This window comes from Anopheles arabiensis, chromosome 3 (assembly GCF_016920715.1).
Source record: "Anopheles arabiensis isolate DONGOLA chromosome 3, AaraD3, whole genome shotgun sequence".
Lineage (NCBI taxonomy): Eukaryota > Metazoa > Arthropoda > Insecta > Diptera > Culicidae > Anopheles > Anopheles arabiensis.
Genome location: NC_053518.1, coordinates 78,602,334 through 78,620,214, shown reverse-complemented (window position 1 = coordinate 78,620,214; position 17,881 = coordinate 78,602,334). Strand labels below are relative to the sequence as shown.

Sequence of the window (17,881 nt, the reverse complement as noted above, 5' to 3'; positions counted from 1 at the left end):
TACCTTTACCCGTGATAGTGTCCTTTATGGGGTACGGGAGTTTCGAACCACACGCGCATGCAGTAAATTATCAGCTTCCAGGCGGCATTTTCTTCAAGATGTTTTAACGGGGTAAGAATCAAACCTCGCGATGATATGTTGATTTGGTGAATTGGGATAGTAGAGGTAGAGGTTTCCAAACGGAATATATCGATTTGAATGTGATTTTTGGGAAAGAATGATGAATAATGTGGTTTAAGAATTTGTATGATAAAGTGTGAATATTCACAGTTTTAAACATGAAAATGTATATAAAAATGTGAAATTTAGCAGAAGATACCAAAACAGATGACAAAATAAATATTATCATAAAAAAATATCAGAAAAAAGTATATGATTTAAAATCCAATAGGATCTTCATTGGATCCAATAGGAAGGATAAAAGTTTTTTAGCTTACGCTTCCGTCGCTGCTGGAATCGAAAAAAGTAATGTAATGTGTTTAACTTGATTTAAAAGAGCTGGTATGCTATCTTGTCTTACTTTTTTAATCATCATCTAGTTGACCGCAAAGGATAGTATACATCTTAGCACTTCTAAAGAAGTAGTTGAGAATACGTCAATAAAGTATTAATCTGTAATATGACAGCGTTGCTATTAGAGATGAAAAAACTCACACTTTTCAATGTTTCAAATCATAGTATAACAGTGACTTTAGTGACTTGAATCTTTAACTCACTCTTTGAAGATTCATTGTTGAATGTTATAAATCAATAAGCAATACACTCTTCAAATGTTGTATAAGTGTAAACTCGTATCGAAAATTGGTGGAAAACTGTAAAACCTTGAGAAAGTGTTGAAAATTCACTGAAAAAGCCTGGCTTACCAGCTTTCTTTTAAACTGTTTAAATTGAAATGTTGTATGTTTTGTTTCCTAAAACTACTAATGCATACCTGAAATTGCGGAACAGCAACCAAGTATTCGCATGTGTCTGCAATTTTTGATAGTCAAGAGCCTTAATGAGATGTTGATTCGTATGATAAAACATTAGGATGTCAGGATTCAGTAGGAAATGAAGCTACTAACACACACCATCCTCATGCTCACATCGTTCGGAAGAGCGTTCAAACCACATGATAAACAAATAACACAAAAAAACACACTTCTTTTATATGATGACTAAAAAACAAAAGAATTGACAAACCAACCAGCTTCAACGCACACAGGAAGCCACAACTTTACCACTACATTTCCCACAACGAACATCTAGTAGCGCTCCAAACGGCCAGATACTGCATCCCACCCGGCTTCGCCTCGACCTATCACCCCTTTTTAACTGTCATTTAACCTTCGGTTCGTCCATTGTTTAGACATTTTCGCGCTTGAACGACGTGAAACTTTATCCATCTTAAAATTCTGTTGCGCTGTGCGGGTGCATGCACCGTAGAACCCTTTGCTTCTTTCGTTTTGTTTGGGTTTTTTCTTCTTCAACACACTTTTATCACACTTTTTCTACCGTTGCCTGGAACTCTTCGGGCCAAAACTTTTAAAAAGACATAAAACTCTACTTGCTTCGTTGCGACTGCTGCTGCTGCTTGTGGAATAATTTTATCCTACACAACATTAAGATTGTCCAGCAGCTATCTTACGCTACCCATCTTAGAGGAAAAGTGCTTGGGAAAAGTCCAACCAAGAATCGTTAACCGAGAAATAAATTGCCCGGCCGAGCTAGAACGAACAAATCTCGATTTAATTAGTAGAACCACTCGTCAAAAAGTCGTTCCCAGTGCTAATTGAAGCTGACAAGCTGGAGAAGAACACGATACAAAAAAAAACAATATCCCAATACTGAAAGTTTTCCACGGGCACGAAAATCCCACTGGTGATGTTTTCTTAATTTTTCCTTTTGTCCCGCACTTCAACGCTCCCTGGAGATATGTGTCCCCGTGGTCGTCCGGCAAGTGTGCGGGCAGTAGCAAAGGGTTGAGCAAGATCAATCCAAGCAGGGGGGAAAAAATGTTGCCAACAAAATCACAAATTATGGCACGCGCTGAGTGAACCTGACACTGGGCAGCGGCGGAGTTGCCTCAAGAAATGTCTAATCTTTCACCACGCTAAGTGAAAACAAAAAATACAAGTGGTACAAAAATGTGTTAATTGGGCAGTAAATTTGTAATCAGCTTGAGAAAAAAAGACCTCAGGCTGACCATTTTTTTATTCTTTGAAAAGGTATCCCAAAACGTCCATAAATTACACCGGGAAATTGCTTAATATTCACCACGCAAAAAAAGGCTATTAACAAGGGTGCAGATAAGCTTACAAATTATGCCAGATTTTGAAACCAGATAAGGAACGTGTCCTTCCATGTAAGCTTCTTGAATTAAATCACCTTTCCATCAATCATTCAATTTGGCTTCGGTTCAAAATTATCGAACCTTTCTGGAACCTAGCCCGTTCACTGACCCGATCGCACATCCATTATCGACCGGTTAGAAGGATAGTACCGGCCAGCCCTTCGGCCCCTCCGGCATCTCCACACGCTCCATCATTCCCGTCTCGAGGAATCAAAGTTCTGCAGCATCAATGCCACGTCAGATTTAACTTGTAAATAATTAATCGAGTGATATGAATCCCAAATTAAGTGAATGCTGATTTGTGTGTGCCGGCACGGTTACCGCACGGTAGAAAGGGGAAGTTTCCCAAGCGTCATCGTCCTGCCGCCGTGCCTGTTCGCAAAACTTCTCTCCTTGTTATTTATCTTGCAGGTGAGCCAGAAAGCCAGAGCACACCACACCACGGTGGACGTCGGTGGCTGTACTACGTTAATCCCTTGCAACTCCTTGTGTTGTTTCTCTCTTCCACCCACTTCATATGAAACCGCATAATCATAATCATAACTTTGTCCGTGTACTTTGTACTCCGTGGCGCGGACTCTGACCGCACTAAACGCCCGGCCTCAACCGAGCCGTCCGTCCGTGCAGCAGCAGGCCCGGGGAAGGCCTTTTTCATTAATCTCGTACGGTATGTTGTGTACCTTTGCCGTACATCGCAAGGTACCGGCAGCCTCTTCCGCACGTCTCATCCCTTTGAGCGACTAAAAGCGAACGCCATGGAGTAATGATAAATTATGAAATAAATTATACATACACACACTCGGCGTACCTTACCGTGCTGGATCTCGGTGCTATCACAAGGAGAGAGGCAAACTTTTTCCCCATGCTTGACAAAAATGGTGACTCTGGCCGGGAAGCCAGAGCAGCCGGGTGTTCAGGATCTCTGCCAGCCAAGTCTGTGGGATTGCCGTTTTGGCATCTGAAGCCATGTTCCGAGTGTCGCCTTCATGTTATGTACTATGCTGGCCTAGTGCCGATGCTAGCGAATCATAAATTCGTATGAAAAACTTATAATTAAGTTAGAGTGGTCTTCCGACCGGTGCACGGCTAAACTTCGGGCAGCCAAAGTCTTGGGATAAATTTAATTGAATAAGCATGTTTCTTCCGGGCAGGAGTTCCTTGCTGGACCGTTTCAGGGGTAGTCACGGTAAAGGTTCATCCTCGTCCAACGTGTTAGGTATAGGAATAGTGTGTGAACTTTCTTGAGCCTCGGTTTTAGTAGAAAGCCAAATATCACAAAGGCTGTCATGTTGAAGACCCCCATTTATGGTCACTTATCAACTGAACTTAAGAACGTTTTGATTTTAAAGCTTCATTTTCAAGTATATAATTGTTGATTTCATATAAAAAATTGTATAACCAGAAGGATGCGTCTTCTCACATCCTATCACACGACAAACACAAACGACAATCATGAGTAGACAAACAAATTCTACGCTCATTTTCCTCTCAAAAGGAAGACACATCTAAATAAACCCTCATCCCTCAGCGCGAGTACACGCAAGATGGACTTCACATATTTATATTTGTCCAACTCTCTAGCCTCTGGTAGATTAATCGATTCATCTTCGTCTGCATGTACACCGTCAGTCAGCTCTCCCTGCTGGTACGTACTACTGTATTTTGAGGGTATTTTTTGGAGCACATCAAACCCATCTTACATTCAGTGCGTTTTGACCTAACCAAGGATGTGTAATGAAAATTATGCCAACCATTACGTCCATGTAAAGAAAAGGTAAGGAACGTTTGTCCGAACGACGACCCCAGGGGACTCACTTATCATAAGAAAAAATAGAAGCCTTAGTATTTCCACCTAACCTAACCTGTCAAGCGAACTGTAAAGTAATCGAGATGCTGAATTACGGAACGTGAACAACTGTTCCGCATTTTTTTTTTAATTCACATATGTGATAATACCTCCGACACGGAGGAAGAATTATGATTTGACGTCTCGCTGTTCCCGCTTCGGCTCGAGAGCTCAAAAATGTCTGACAGTTTCCTGTTCGGTTTGGTTGATTAAAAGTAAACGAATTGAGTGTGTTTGTGGGAAGGACGTGAGCTAAAAATGGAATCGAATCTAGCCGGGAAGGATATTTTTGTTGGGGAAAAACGTCCCCACGGGACGCTGGCCGATGATTAGAGGCACCACCTTATCAATGTGGGTTCTTGGACAAACGAAGAAAATTGTACCATTTTTCAACACTGACAGCAGCAATCCAGTTACAGATGATAAATTTAAAGAAATGGCCAGTATGACCGTTTTAAAAGCTAGCACTTGGCCCCTCCCAATCAAAGGTAATCAATATAAGAGTGTGTGAAAAGTATTTCCTTTTACTTGAAGCAGCTTCTTATCGACAGCTTATCACACCAGGACAGCTCGTGCGGAATGTCAGTTGTCAATTACTATCACTTACTTGCGCTGACCTAATTGAAATGCGGCACTGTGCCCTTTTTGGAATATTTTACAGTGTCAGCATGATTGTCCCGTTTTAATGCACGGATCGCATGAGCGATGAGCGTGATAAGGTGAGCGTAATAAAATTTACATACCTAGATAAAATCAGCCCATCATTTAGTGTCCGAGTGTGCGGTGCACCGTTGGGTAACGTTGGTTAGGACACAGTGGTAATCGCTGTTACAGACGAAACAGTTCACTATATAAAAAGGTTGATCTGTTGCGGTCAAAATAAGGGTTTATTTAAACTAAGTATCCTCATTTTTGAAACATTTCATTTATGTCATTTGTTCTCGAACTTTTCCAAAACAATTGGAATGGTTCTCTCGTATTTTAACATATTAATTTGGGAGGTAAGGGTAAGAAATTTAAGCTATATTAGTGATATTCAAATGACGTACAATAACATGGTTCTTATTACATCTAATAGGGTGTTTAAAGGAGTATACGCGTCTTTGGGTGAAAAAGTCTAGAATTAACGCGTAGAGCTTGTTATGTTTTTCATTTATAAATATGATTAACTTGTGATTTCTCAATTTTGAGTCCTAAGAAAAAAAACTAATATAAACCGTTGTTCCTAAATACACAAAGGTTGGTTATTACATATTTTATTTAATAGTTTTAATTAAAATTTTATTTTTTAAGTTTACAAAATTAAATAATTTTTACCTCAACAATAGCACCCATTGTCAAAGAAAAAAAGAACAATGACTGTTAACAATCCCAAAACCGTGAAGATTACACTCGTAAACACGCAAGTGGGCATGCATTTTTGTTTCAGCTAAATTAAGTTTTTCACACCTTCTGTGCGGCCGTACAACGTGCCCCCCCTAATGAGAACCCATCAAACCTACCGAAAGGGCGTAGTAGTACTTAGCCGAAAGTGCATATCGATGCAAATGAGCGCTACCTTATGGTGGTAGCGCTCCCCATCCGTTCCCAGCCCAATGAAACAGCGCAAGCAGTGTCCAGTTGTCACACGGCCCATGTTACCCCCATAAAGCACTGTCACCTTACACGAACAATGCGCATAAATTAAGGGCAAAACAATAGGTGTAAATAATGTTCTCCTTCCCCCCTGAGTTTGGAAAATGGGTCCACAGCGAGTGACTTGACCGTTGGTTTGTGTGTGTGTGTGTGTTGTGGGAAGTGATTAGTTGAACACGAACCTCATCGGCACCGGTACCGAACGGATGAGGCGGCATAAATTCGCAACTGAACCAACCATCCCGAGCAAGCCTGTCACTCAACTCGGTAATAAATTACCACCAGCTGAGCAGGTCCGGCGAAAAGTGCGTCCCTCCAGGTGTGTCTAGGTGGGAGGGTTAAAACTAATGCAATGATGACGCTTTCCCGGGGGCGCCTTGTTAGCGTGCACGTTAGCCTTATCGGGGCGCCTACTTCCACGTGAGCCATTCAGCAGGGTGTGAAAATGGGGTTTAATTTAGCGTGAATTTTGTTATTATTGTAATTAAATGTCTATTAATTATGCAAATGAGACAGTACTTGCGGTCGAAGTGTGACTGTGAGGCTGTTTAGGAGACAAATTAACTCAACGGTATCAGTCTAAGAATGGATAATTATAATTGTGAAGACATCCGGTGTACTAAAATGAAGAATTTCACTGGAAATGAAATGAAATACTCAACTTAAAAAAGGATATTGTCAAATACCAGTTTGCGACGGTAATACTCATAAGGGAAACATCTGGATGCGATGAAACTTATATTAATGACTGGTATTTATGGTTGGTTAATCTGCTCAATATATGTCAGTCAGAATATCTGAACTTCAATAAGAGCATTTCTGAGTGTAAAATTGGTAGGTTATGCAATAAACCTCTTTCCCAAACTCGGTCGAAGAGGAACGATATTTGCAGTTGGCTGGATGCAATGAATGTATTTATTTCATGAGTTTCCTACTCATGGGACCCTTTCCGTTATGAGTTCGTAGGCTGAAATTTCAGCCTGTCAGCTGTTTGCATTGCATAGCAGTTTTTGAGCAGCTATCTAAGTGAGTAGAATATACAGGTAGGCTTATTCCAAGGTGTAAGAATTTAGAATGCTGATTTTTATCGCTTCTTTTTCTGAATGATGATTTTAAGAGTGTTTTGAGCATTCGTCAAGCCTCAAGAAAGCTTGTATGAACAAAAGTTTTCACCCATCCTGTCAAAAAGTGATATTCAAATTTGGTTAAAAAAAACATACTAAGAGACCACCTGGACTACATACACTTTGATTCTAGATTCTACCACGTGATCTCTTTAATGCACCTTGGGGTAAATGTAAACAAAACCGTGTTTTCGAGCAGGTACTCGAATCAAATTCTAGCTTTGAGGCTAGAATAATCTAGACTGAAAATTGCAGGCTAGTTTTTTGTGTGGTTTTGTATGGAGTGTTTACATGATTTCAGCCTCCAACTGTCAAACTCCATACAAAAAACTGACTAGAATCGTGAAGGGCCCCCATATTAGAAAATATTCTAAAAATATCAAAGGAAACCTTCATATTATATCCCTCTTTGACAATCGCTTCGATCGAGTTTTCTGAAAAAGAGTAGGAAGACTTATATTTTTATTCATTGACCCTCGCGGCCTACTCAGCGCATTAACCATCTTGCAGAGTACTTAATAATAGAAAGCTGAGTAATAACCAGCGCCTCCTGTAATATTCTCGATCAAGAGATATTCGGGATCGACGATCCATCAGCTTGCCTCTTATAACGTTAGATGGCGTTTTACTTTACGTTAGATAGCATGTTAGCATGGCGTTTTTTCTTAAGGAAATACGTCAAAAGTGTTGAAGACAAACTCTTTTTGAGCTTGTAAAAGATGACGAAGGTAGTGTTATTATTGTTATGAAAATGTTTCGCACCCTGCTGATTTTCTGTCAACAACCATCATTAAACACATATCGCGCTTTTTAAAAGCTTCTCTAGCTGTATTGTTTCAATTTTTAATGAAAAATAGTGTACCAAAAATTCTCATGACTTTTTTACACACCACTACTACGTTTCCTTCAATCATCAGTGTGCTATTCCTTTCCACAACTTCCCATCCCGAATGGTGCATGGTGTTAAAAATGGGAGGAGCCTTACAAAACCACCCCACTGATGAATCCTTATTTATTCATCTATCTAGCCCGCCGTTCGCAGACGACTTGCTTTACTTGCCTTATCGTTGTTGGTACAGTGATGGAGCATCCGTGCCGCGCCACTGTACGGCGTCTGTACGATGGATGGCTTACTCTCCCGAGATATGGAACTTTTCTCATCCGAACTAAGGATAGCAGGCCAGAGCAGGAGTGGAAGAGAAAAAAATACTAAAAAAAAAAACAAAGGAGGAACTTCTGCGCAGAGCGGTTGATGGAAGTTAAAGTTTGGCTTTAGTTTTTGTTGTTTTAAAGTTAACAGTTGTGGTGATGTTACTGTGAAACCTTATTGAAAGGTAAATTTGGCTCAAAAAATGTATCTGACGGTATGAAACCATTCCATTACTTTATTTTTTGTTTTATTCCCTTCCATCGACTCCACATAGAACCCAATAGGTAGCCCAATGCAGGAATCAATTACATTGTTTGATGTTTGATTTATCTAGTTTTCGATATTCCATTATTCAGATTTGAACCAAGAGCAGACAAGGCACACGGTAACGTTATCCTTACAAGCTGGCATCCACCATGCGATTCAACTGGTCTGGTTGGGCTGTTGGCCACACGAAAAATGGTTATGAATAAGAATGAATATGCAACCGAATTTGTAACCATATTAAATTTTATGCCATAACATAACTCTATCCACTCGGTCGTACTCGTATGTGAAAACTCGACCATGTCCCGCGTAACCGTCTCACGGGAATTTTGGACTGAAATGTGGCCGTGTGAGTGTATTCTAAGTGAATTTTATAGGAAAGATTTGTCTACTGGCCGAAGCCAAGACTCCACTTCAAAAACAAGGCACACTTCTTCGCTATGGCTGTATATCCCGGCGAAAATTGGAACATACTGCCCCGGCGTATCAAAACTGGGTTTGGGATTCAAAAAATGATAATGTCGGTTTCGGCACTCAATAAATTTTCCCACCCTAACTTTACAACAGGCTTCTTTTCTTCGGAAAAGCATTTCGACGTGTACAGAGAGTGACACCCGTGCAAAGTGGAAAATGTTGTTGAGGTGTGTGCGTTTCCGGGACAGATAGATCTGGTAGGGGTGTGAGGAATAAAAATCACATATTTTCAAAATTCAAATCGAACGAAATACGTTATCCTTTTATCCCGTCGCAAGGGGGCTGGAGGGAAGAGTAATGGGTAGTGTGTGATGGAATCAATTTATCTAGCATCGACGAACACACATCCGCTTTGAAGTAGGTTGGAAACTTTAAAACAGACGAAAAATTGGTCTTTTATTTCTTTTTGATAGCTTAAGAGAATGAAAATGTCTTAAGTTAACATATGCACGAGATGATGATTCCATACGTACTTTCTATTGCGTAGATTTGAGTAAAATATTCAGTCTGAAAATACAAGGAATTGGTCCCGTTTGCCAACCACGATCGCTTCTATCCATGGAATGTGGGGTGTTACATCGACCATAAACAGATTTGATCCACAGCTTCTACTTAACGGCGACACAATGCCGTACATATTCACTGGTTCTCCCCAAACAGATTGGTCAATTATTGGTCCACCGTGATCCATCTGTAAGGTAAAATGTTTTCTGTGTAATTATCATTCTCTCGACCTTTCTTATAATCCAGACTCACCCAACACACTCCCGGCATTAGGGGTACCTCGTTGTGGAAACATTGCAGATCGGTTCCACGTACCAGTTCCTCATCACACCCCGTACCGTTGCGAGCAGTAACGAACACAAACTTATCAAACTGGTCTTCCAGTCCATATGCGAAAAACTCCGGCTTGGACTTCCATTCTCCATCGCTCTGACGATCCCATAAACAGACGGGTCGATATACTTGATGATTCGCGTACTTAGCAATCTTCAGCAGTGCTAAGTCACTTTCCGGTCGACCTGCTCTATAACTGGGTGATACGTACACATCCGAAATAGCTGCACGCTCACCACTTTCGGAAATGACAAACTTTGGATGACCTTTGCTCGTCTTGACACAGGAAGCCGCCGTTAGAAGATATTGATAGTCGATCAGTGTCGCTCCACAGTCGTTCGAGGGACTGTCCGATTCCTTCCATAAAAGACCGAAGCGACTCTTGGTGTAGAAGGTATTATATGCTACGTTTATAGTTTCTTTGGGCCTTCCGACGCAGAATGATTCCAAGGTACAATCTGGTTTGGAAGAATTGAGGTGTAGTAAAATTGGAGACAGCAACCGAACTGTTAGCGTTAACTTACCTCTATAACCCAAAGACAGATTTGTCGTTCGTTGAATCCACTCGACATACTCGCTCACTTTACTGTACACCCCGGTCGATCCGGCTGTACAGGGAGTTCCGAACGAAACTACACCAGTTACCAGCGGTATCAACGCACCACCGACATTAAACAGCTTCACACCGATCGGACCACCGGAATCACCCTCGCATGTGTCCATACCACTGCCAGCCGCACAGAATTGATCCGCCCGAAAGCCGTCTGGCATTTGTCGTTTGTTCACTGCAATCCTATTGTCACATTCATCCCGCTCCAGGTGCTTTAGCACAACACGCTGAAGCGTCGGACTTAGCGATTCACCGAAACCGGTTGCTCCAAACCCGACCGCATCCATCGACCCCGTCGGTAGGTGCTTCTCCTGCCACAAACATGCCGAACAAACCGCTTCCGTAAAGTTGGCCTGTTCTGCCAGCTCAATCAGTGCCATGTCGAAGTACTTGCGCGATGCTCTGTAGCTCGGATGTACGATCAGCCGAGCGATCGCGATTTGCTGTGCAAACTCGTCATCCTCGGTACTTCCCAGATCCGTATCGCCTAGTCGCACCGTATCTGGACGAAGACTGCAAAAAGGTGTTAAATATAAATAGTGAAGACTTCCTACCGATTTCTCGTATTTCTCCAACTCACTTGTCTCCATCCCAGGCACAGTGTGCCGCAGTCAATACGAACTGTTTGCTGATCAAGGTGCCACCGCAGAGGTAATCAATTTTACCACTGGCACGCGTCCAGCCGATCGCCACCTGAAAGGTTAGGTGGTGTCAATGTCACACAGAAACAAGTTTGTAGCCAAAGCTTACCATATGCTGGAACTCGCCGCGAAGAGCTCTAAAGCCACCAAATGCACCGTAGAAGCCGGTGTAATCTCCAACATCTGAGTAGAATCGTTTGGCACAATCTACAAAATGTGTCACAAATCATAATCAAAGAGTTCACTTTACCAACTATCATCGTCTTACCCTTCATTGAAGTACGATCAATGTATGTCGATGGAGGAACATCGTAAAACGATTGCATTTGTACGACCGCAATGGTTCGAAACAACAACACTAGCTGAAGGCCAAAACCCCCCATTCGCCAAAAGAAGATCATTGTGAAAGAGTTTTCTAAGGGACCACCTTAAACGCAACTTGCTGTTCCGTCGTGTGCCCGACAACAACTGATTCAATGTATAATCGTGTCGTCAAGATCAAGTGAGAAGTTTGGCATCAGATGACGCATTGCGTGGCTCACGAAACAGGTTTTACCTGCTAGCCAGACACGAATTGTCTCGTCTCCTCATTCATAATCTTCACAATAACAAAAACACACACAAGTTGAAAGCTTAAACGCAACAAACGTAGACAATTCGTGAATCATTTCGGGGAAGCTGTCATACACGCTTGATTGACGAACTCAACTATTTGCTATTTTATTACGATTGTTTTACCTTCACTTATCGCTAAATACAAGCCTCTCATTCAACTGTTTAAAGATGATCGATTCCAACTATTGCCTATGAGGTGCCAAACTGGTGAAGATCACATTGCTTCCGCAGCCCTGCGTCAAACGGGAAACAATACCATGTACCTTGAACTGTTCATCGTAGTATTTCGTCATTACTGGACCTCCATAGTCAACCTAGAAGATTTAGATTGAAATAGTACAATCAGTTTGGTTTACCATTTAAAACAATGCAAAACAGTCGTTACCTGGCACAATCCTGGCACCAGTGTCGGATCGTTACAGATACATTTCAAATCGTTGCGAGCAACATTTTCCCCTACACTGCAGTCTTTACCATGAACGTAGTATTGTACAGAACTTTTCACGCTGATGTTGAATTCTTCCACGTAGCTTCGCATTTGCGGTATCGATGCTCCTGCCTGAAGAATAAATTTGTGTCAAATCACCATGCTTCTTCTCTGTCCATAAACAAACCGGATACATTTCATTTAAAATTGCATACTTCTGTAGTGATATAAAGGGTTTTGAATCATATAAGGGAATAGTTCAATCACTTAGGGGAATGTTGCAAATTGGTAGGGGAATGTTGCATGCAAACTGTGGAAGTTTGCAATCAAATAGGGGAGTGTTGCAATCGATTAGGGGAATTTTGCAGGCGTACTGTGAAGCTGTCATCAGACTGTGGGTGCCGGTGTAATATGAAGCGTTTCGTCTACCCTGGTAGCTGGCAAGCGTAACTGACAGTCTGCATGGTTAAAATTGAAATAGTATTGACTTCTTCAAAAAAAATCAATATTCACCATTAAACCTCTTTCCAGAATCGTAATTTACGGGAGAATAATATAATAAAATTATCTAAGGGCTATCTTCTATCGATAGCAAGGTTGGAAAAAGGTCTATCATCTTCGTAAGCGTAAGCGAACGCCTTTCTAATCTTAACACGTTGAGGTGTATCACAGTACTGTCGAGATTTGATCAGTCGATCAAAACCAAGGTTAAGGCTACGATATTCTATTCACCCGTTCACCAACCATACACATAAGCTCTTCACGTACAAGTGATTCGTATTGTTTTACAAAACAATTACTGGATCTGAAGCACTGGTTAGCGTTATTTTGAGCGTATCCATTAATTATTTAAATATTGCAAACCCCTGTCAGCGTATGTAAAGACCCAAATTGCGCGCGATGATGGCTGAGCCCGCGGCTTCAAAATAGTAGAACTTCAGAATGTGTGCTGGAAATGCGTGACGGTATGCCAGCACCGTAGCACAGTCTACCAGAGCGGTGGAGAGACGCGGGAGCTCGGTACTGCGTTCATGGTGCATCACACCTAGCCACAGAGGGTAATCGGGTGGTGGCCGATCAACGAATGGATGTGCAGGTTGAGGACTCGTGGCAGATTTTTCAACCTGAGCATTATAAATGTGCACATTCCGCTTCTTGGACCACTGATGACAAGAAAGAGGCCTTCTATACGCAGCTGGAGAGAGAGTACGACCACTGCCCAAAACATGATGTGAAGATTGTCATCAGATACCTTAATGCTCAGATCGGACAGGAGGAGATATACAGTGAACCCTCTCTTATTTGACACCTCTCCAATTTGAAAAATCTCTCTTATTTGAAACTTTTCCACAGTCCCTTCATTTTCAGAACATTTTTGTCCCTCTAATTTGGAAAACCTTTGAAATCTGTATCCCTCCTATTATCCTTTTACAGATTTTAATCTGTATCCTCTTTAAATTACATTAAGACAACAGTTTCCTCTTTTTTACTATACGAAGAACCGGGTGTTTAAATGGATGAGAGGCTGCAGCCTCAAGAGTTCATCTATTATTTTATTAGGTGTACTGTTTTAAATGAGTGTTAATAAAAATACATTAAAAGTGAAATACAACAGGAATAGCTTTATGTTGTTCTATTTTGATTTTCTGTTAACATAACAGTAGAGTATTTTTAATCAAATTTAATGTTGATTTTTTTGGCGACGTTTCACTTTTACTGTATTGATTATTTTATTCAATTAGTCAGTGGCACATCGTTTTTGGATACAAACTGATATCAAGGAATAATAGTGTTCTTCTTCTTCGTCTACTTCTCATCAAGCTTGACTCTATACAACAGCTGATGGCGAGCGTTATAGCCTTCAAAGATTATCTAGTTTTCTCGGGAATTGGTTATAGAAATGATATTCCGTCCAAAAATATTTAAATCTCTATATCCAGGATTTTCTATAAATGACAAAATCATTGTACAAATTCGTGTTGATACATAATACATAATAATGCTTAATATTTTTAAATTTGGGATGTTGTGTAACTTCATGATAAATTTTGAAAATAGCAATAATAATGAAACCTCCTTTCTCTCCAATTGATCCTGCTTCTGTTAAGGACAATACGTTGAAGACTTTACAATTTTATAGCATGTGAACATTCGAACAAAACGTTGACATGAATCTCACACACTGGAAGTCGTCTCAAGCCGTCAAATCTTGCCGCACTCATCCACACCGATCCAAAGCATTTATTTTTGCGTTTGTTTTGTCTCATGTTTTGGCCTTTAAATTTTAAATATGTATTAGTGTAGGTTAAGAAAATGTTAAAGTTAATTTTGTATGTGATAAGTAAAAAGATCTTACTGATATACTACTGATTAAAAAATAATTTAATCCTTTTCGTGTTATAAAACTATCCTGGAGCGAAAATTTACCATACAAAATATCCTAAGCATGCTATAATTAGACCCGCCATAATTTCACCGTGAAGTCTACTAAGTACTCCATTACGACCTACATAAGTCGAGCTAGCAGACGTCGTAAATGTTTCACTAGATCGATATTTTATCCATCTTTGGCTAGCTGGAGGAGAGAGAGAGATAGAGAGAGAGAGAGAGAGAGAGAGAGAGAGAGAGGGGACAAAACAATTAATAAATCAGGATTCGTTCGGGATTCGTGATTGCTTTTATAAAAGTAAGACGGACGAAATTTGTAGCGTTTCTAGAAACAGTGTTAACAAAGCCAAATTGTATTTAATTGTACACTTTACCCGGAAAACACCTTCTGATCGCTGAGTCGCAAACTCTCCTAGATGGGTGCAAGTTAAGGTCGATGCATCCCTCACGAGAGACAAGTTTTCATGTTTATTTTATTACATTAAAATGCTTGAGCTTCACTCATACCAACCTTTGAAAATTATCGATTCCATCCATTGCCTATGAGGTGCCAAACTGGTAAAGATTATGTTGCCTCCACAACCCTGCGACATTCGAGATACAATTCCATGTGCTGTAAATTGTTCGTCGAAATTTTCCAGCATTACGGGACCTCCATAGTCAAGCTAGAAGGTTTAGAGTTAAATTCAGCGTTATTTAAAATTACTTGCTTATTAAAAACTCAACAACAACTAAAAATATTCATTACCTGACATCCTGGCACCAACTTAGCACTTTTCCTGATGCAGTTGAGATCATTGTCAGCAACATTTTCCCCTACATGGCAGTCATCGCCACGTAGGAAGTATTGCCCAAAGCTTTTTGTACTGATATTAAAACTCTCCTCATAGCTCTGAATCGATGGAGCTAATACTCCTACTAAAAGGAGGAAATCTCTCCTATCAAAACGTTTCTGCTCTGGCCATAGACAGGCCGGATACATTTCATCTAAATTTGCATACTTTTGTGTCTTTATAATTGCGATATCATTATAAGGTCGTCCTTTTATGAACCGTGGATGAACAAACACTTCTTCTATAGCAGCACGATCACTGTTAGAGCTAGAGGCTACGTATCTTGGAGGTCCTTTGCTGGAAGTTACACAGTCTGCCGATGTGATAACAAAGTTGTAGTCGATCAGAACCCTGCCACACTGATAGATGTCCGTGTCGGCCTCTTTCCACAACAGTCCAACACGACTTTTTGTCCATTTTGGATCAATCGTACCATCCTGGAAGATGGAGAAAGACTCTCTACGTTTGCAAAAGTTCAGCCCCGGACAAACTGTGAGAAAAATGATACAATATGCTAAAGATGTCTTCGTATATCTATTATAAACTCACCCTCGTAGCTAAGCGACTGATTTACTTCCTTCTCAATCCAATCCAGGTACGAGCTGACTCTCGTGTACACTCCAGTAGAACCCTCTGCACACGGAGTTCCAAACGCTACCACACCTACCACAAGTGGGAAGACGTTACCAAACATATTGTAGCGATGCGTTTGTAGTGGGCCTCCCGAGTCGCCTTCACACGTGTCCATGGTTTCACTATGCGCACACAGCTGATCGTCACGCAAGCCTTCCGGCATTTGACGTCGATTGATTGGTACACGGTCAGCACATATCGTCGCATCTAGGGCCTGTAATTTTACCTTCTGCAGGGTTGGGCTCAGCTTTTCTCCAAACCCAAGAGCACCGAAGCCCACCGCATCCATTAGGTCTTCCGGAACCCCAGGTTCACGCCACACACAAGCTACACAAATTGCGCTGTTTGGTATAACGTTTTTCTCAAGTTCTACAAGGCCAATGTCGTAGTAGCTTCTCGACATTCGATACTGAGGATGCTTGATAAAGCGTGCAATTGGAATTTGTTGTGCCGATTCATCATCCTCGGTGCTATCGAGGTGTGTGTCACCCAATCGTACTGTATCCGGCGGAAGGCTTCAAAAGTAAAGAATAATTATTATTTATCTAAATAACGATTTCAGCGGCTTAACTTACCTGTTTATGTCTTGTGAACAATGTGCGGCCGTTAAAGCAAACTTCCAAGTTATTAAACTGCCCCCACAAAGGTATTCGATCCATGTTTCTGATCTGGTCCAACCTATTGCGGCCATGTGTTGAAACTCGGTCCGATATGCTCGAAACCCACCAAAAGCATACGAACTGATATTCGTACTAACACCAATGGCGTTGGGAATTATTTTGCTCTTTCGGTGGCTATTGCTCGTAACGAAGCGCTCCTTACAATCTGTAGCATTCAAACTCCTATAAAACACTGTGAAATTCTACTCAAATAACAGTAATATTTACCATTAAAGCTATTTCCTTCGGTGTAATTTATAGGAGGTTGTTCTAAAAAATGTTGTCCCAAAGCTATACTTGCTAACGTGAGCACGACTGTTAAATGTGTAAGCATTTTGCACATCGTAGCAGAAACTTAGTTGGTTGTCTGATTGGAAAGAAGTGTCTCACTGTACTGACGGGCTCGGGTTGACGATCAGTTGATGAAAGCCATCGAATCATTCCGATAACGCTAAGAACCGCTGCATCAAATATACACACAAACTCTTCATGCACAAGCAATGCTTATTATTTTGCAAAACAATACATGCATGTTCTAAAAAATGTTGTCCCAAAGCTATACTTGCTAACGTGAGCACGACTGTTAAATGTGTAAGCATTTTGCACATCGTAGCAGAAACTTAGTTGGTTGTCTGATTGGAAAGAAGTGTCTCACTGTACTGACGGGCTCGGGTTGACGATCAGTTGATGAAAGCCATCGAATCATTCCGATAACGCTAAGAACCGCTGCATCAAACATACACACAAACTCTTCATGCACAAGCAATGCTTATTATTTTGCAAAACAATCGATGCATGTACAACGCCGATTAGCGTGAGCTGCTCTTCCATTCATCTATCAATTACTCATCGCTTGTTATGGAAGCAAATTGTTTCTTGCAGATTAAAGATTGTTTTGAAAAAAAAGTCTCGCATCCTTGCCCTAAAAACTGTATGGCGGTACCATGCATAGAACTGACTATCCTACAATGAAGTCATCGATAAGACACTGGTAGCCAAGCCCATAAATAATACAGCCAGGCCCTGACCGACAGCGGTTGATACGCCAAAGAAGAAGATGTACTAATGCACTTTTTAGAAACCGTAGATTATTTAAAGCACGCTTTTAATACCGTGCTTAGGATGTCTACGTTTGACTCATTTAACGTCGAATCGATTCACCCTACGGACATTTAAATATAGACATTTGAGAGTTTTAACTTGTTTGGATAACCAATGATTTTCTTTTTCCATCACTATCTAATTTGCCTGGATCACACGGATATTTGTTTCCAATTCTTTGTTTCTCAATTCTTTGTTTCCTTTTATCTGTCGTAATCAATTTTGGAGGTCTAGATCTTGAGTAGTATTTTGTGCATCAGGGCATTGATCCATTCAAGATATGAGCCCATGACAGTCTTTTTATATGAT

General features: G+C 40.9%; 2 protein-coding genes across 3 annotated transcripts; both read right to left on the bottom strand.

The window, feature by feature from the left end:
- Positions 1-9,186: 9,186 nt before the first annotated feature.
- LOC120899950 lies at positions 9,187-11,396 on the bottom strand. Its single transcript, XM_040306346.1, has 6 exons — positions 11,185-11,396; positions 11,026-11,123; positions 10,856-10,968; positions 10,190-10,788; positions 9,585-10,123; positions 9,187-9,519 (listed from the first exon to the last, which is right to left on the bottom strand). The coding sequence occupies exons 1-6, from the start codon at positions 11,315-11,317 to the stop codon at positions 9,331-9,333; spliced, it is 1,671 nt and encodes a 556-aa protein (XP_040162280.1). The 5' UTR covers positions 11,318-11,396; the 3' UTR covers positions 9,187-9,330.
- Positions 11,397-14,319: 2,923 nt separating this feature from the next.
- On the bottom strand, positions 14,320-17,854 carry LOC120899946 (serine protease 53-like). Of its 2 annotated transcripts, XM_040306342.1 has the most exons (7): positions 17,016-17,854; positions 16,700-16,750; positions 16,388-16,637; positions 15,729-16,327; positions 15,095-15,669; positions 14,858-15,011; positions 14,320-14,533 (listed from the first exon to the last, which is right to left on the bottom strand). In XM_040306342.1, exons 1-7 carry the CDS (start codon positions 17,077-17,079, stop codon positions 14,382-14,384), a joined length of 1,845 nt encoding a protein of 614 aa, XP_040162276.1. In that variant the 5' UTR covers positions 17,080-17,854; the 3' UTR covers positions 14,320-14,381. The 2 variants fall into 2 exon arrangements, with proteins under 2 accessions (XP_040162276.1, XP_040162277.1); XM_040306343.1 differs by lacking the exon at positions 17,016-17,854 and having other exon boundaries at positions 16,700-17,009.
- Positions 17,855-17,881: the final 27 nt, after the last annotated feature.

Excerpts from the sequence above, each read along its gene's own strand:
- LOC120899950 (XM_040306346.1), bottom strand. The coding sequence starts at position 11,317 with ATGATCTTCTTTTGGCGAATGGGGGGTTTTGGCCTTCAGCTAGTGTTG. Across the intron at positions 11,124-11,184 it reads TGATCGTACTTCAATGAAGG|ATTGTGCCAAACGATTCTAC; the intron begins GTAAGACGATGA and ends CACATTTTGTAG. Across the intron at positions 9,520-9,584 it reads TAATGCCGGGAGTGTGTTGG|ATGGATCACGGTGGACCAAT; the intron begins GTGAGTCTGGAT and ends TTTACCTTACAG.
- LOC120899946 (XM_040306342.1), bottom strand. The coding sequence starts at position 17,079 with ATGTGCAAAATGCTTACACATTTAACAGTCGTGCTCACGTTAGCAAGT. Across the intron at positions 16,328-16,387 it reads TGTTCACAAGACATAAACAG|CCTTCCGCCGGATACAGTAC; the intron begins GTAAGTTAAGCC and ends TTACTTTTGAAG. Across the intron at positions 15,670-15,728 it reads TCAGTCGCTTAGCTACGAGG|TTTGTCCGGGGCTGAACTTT; the intron begins GTGAGTTTATAA and ends TTTTTCTCACAG.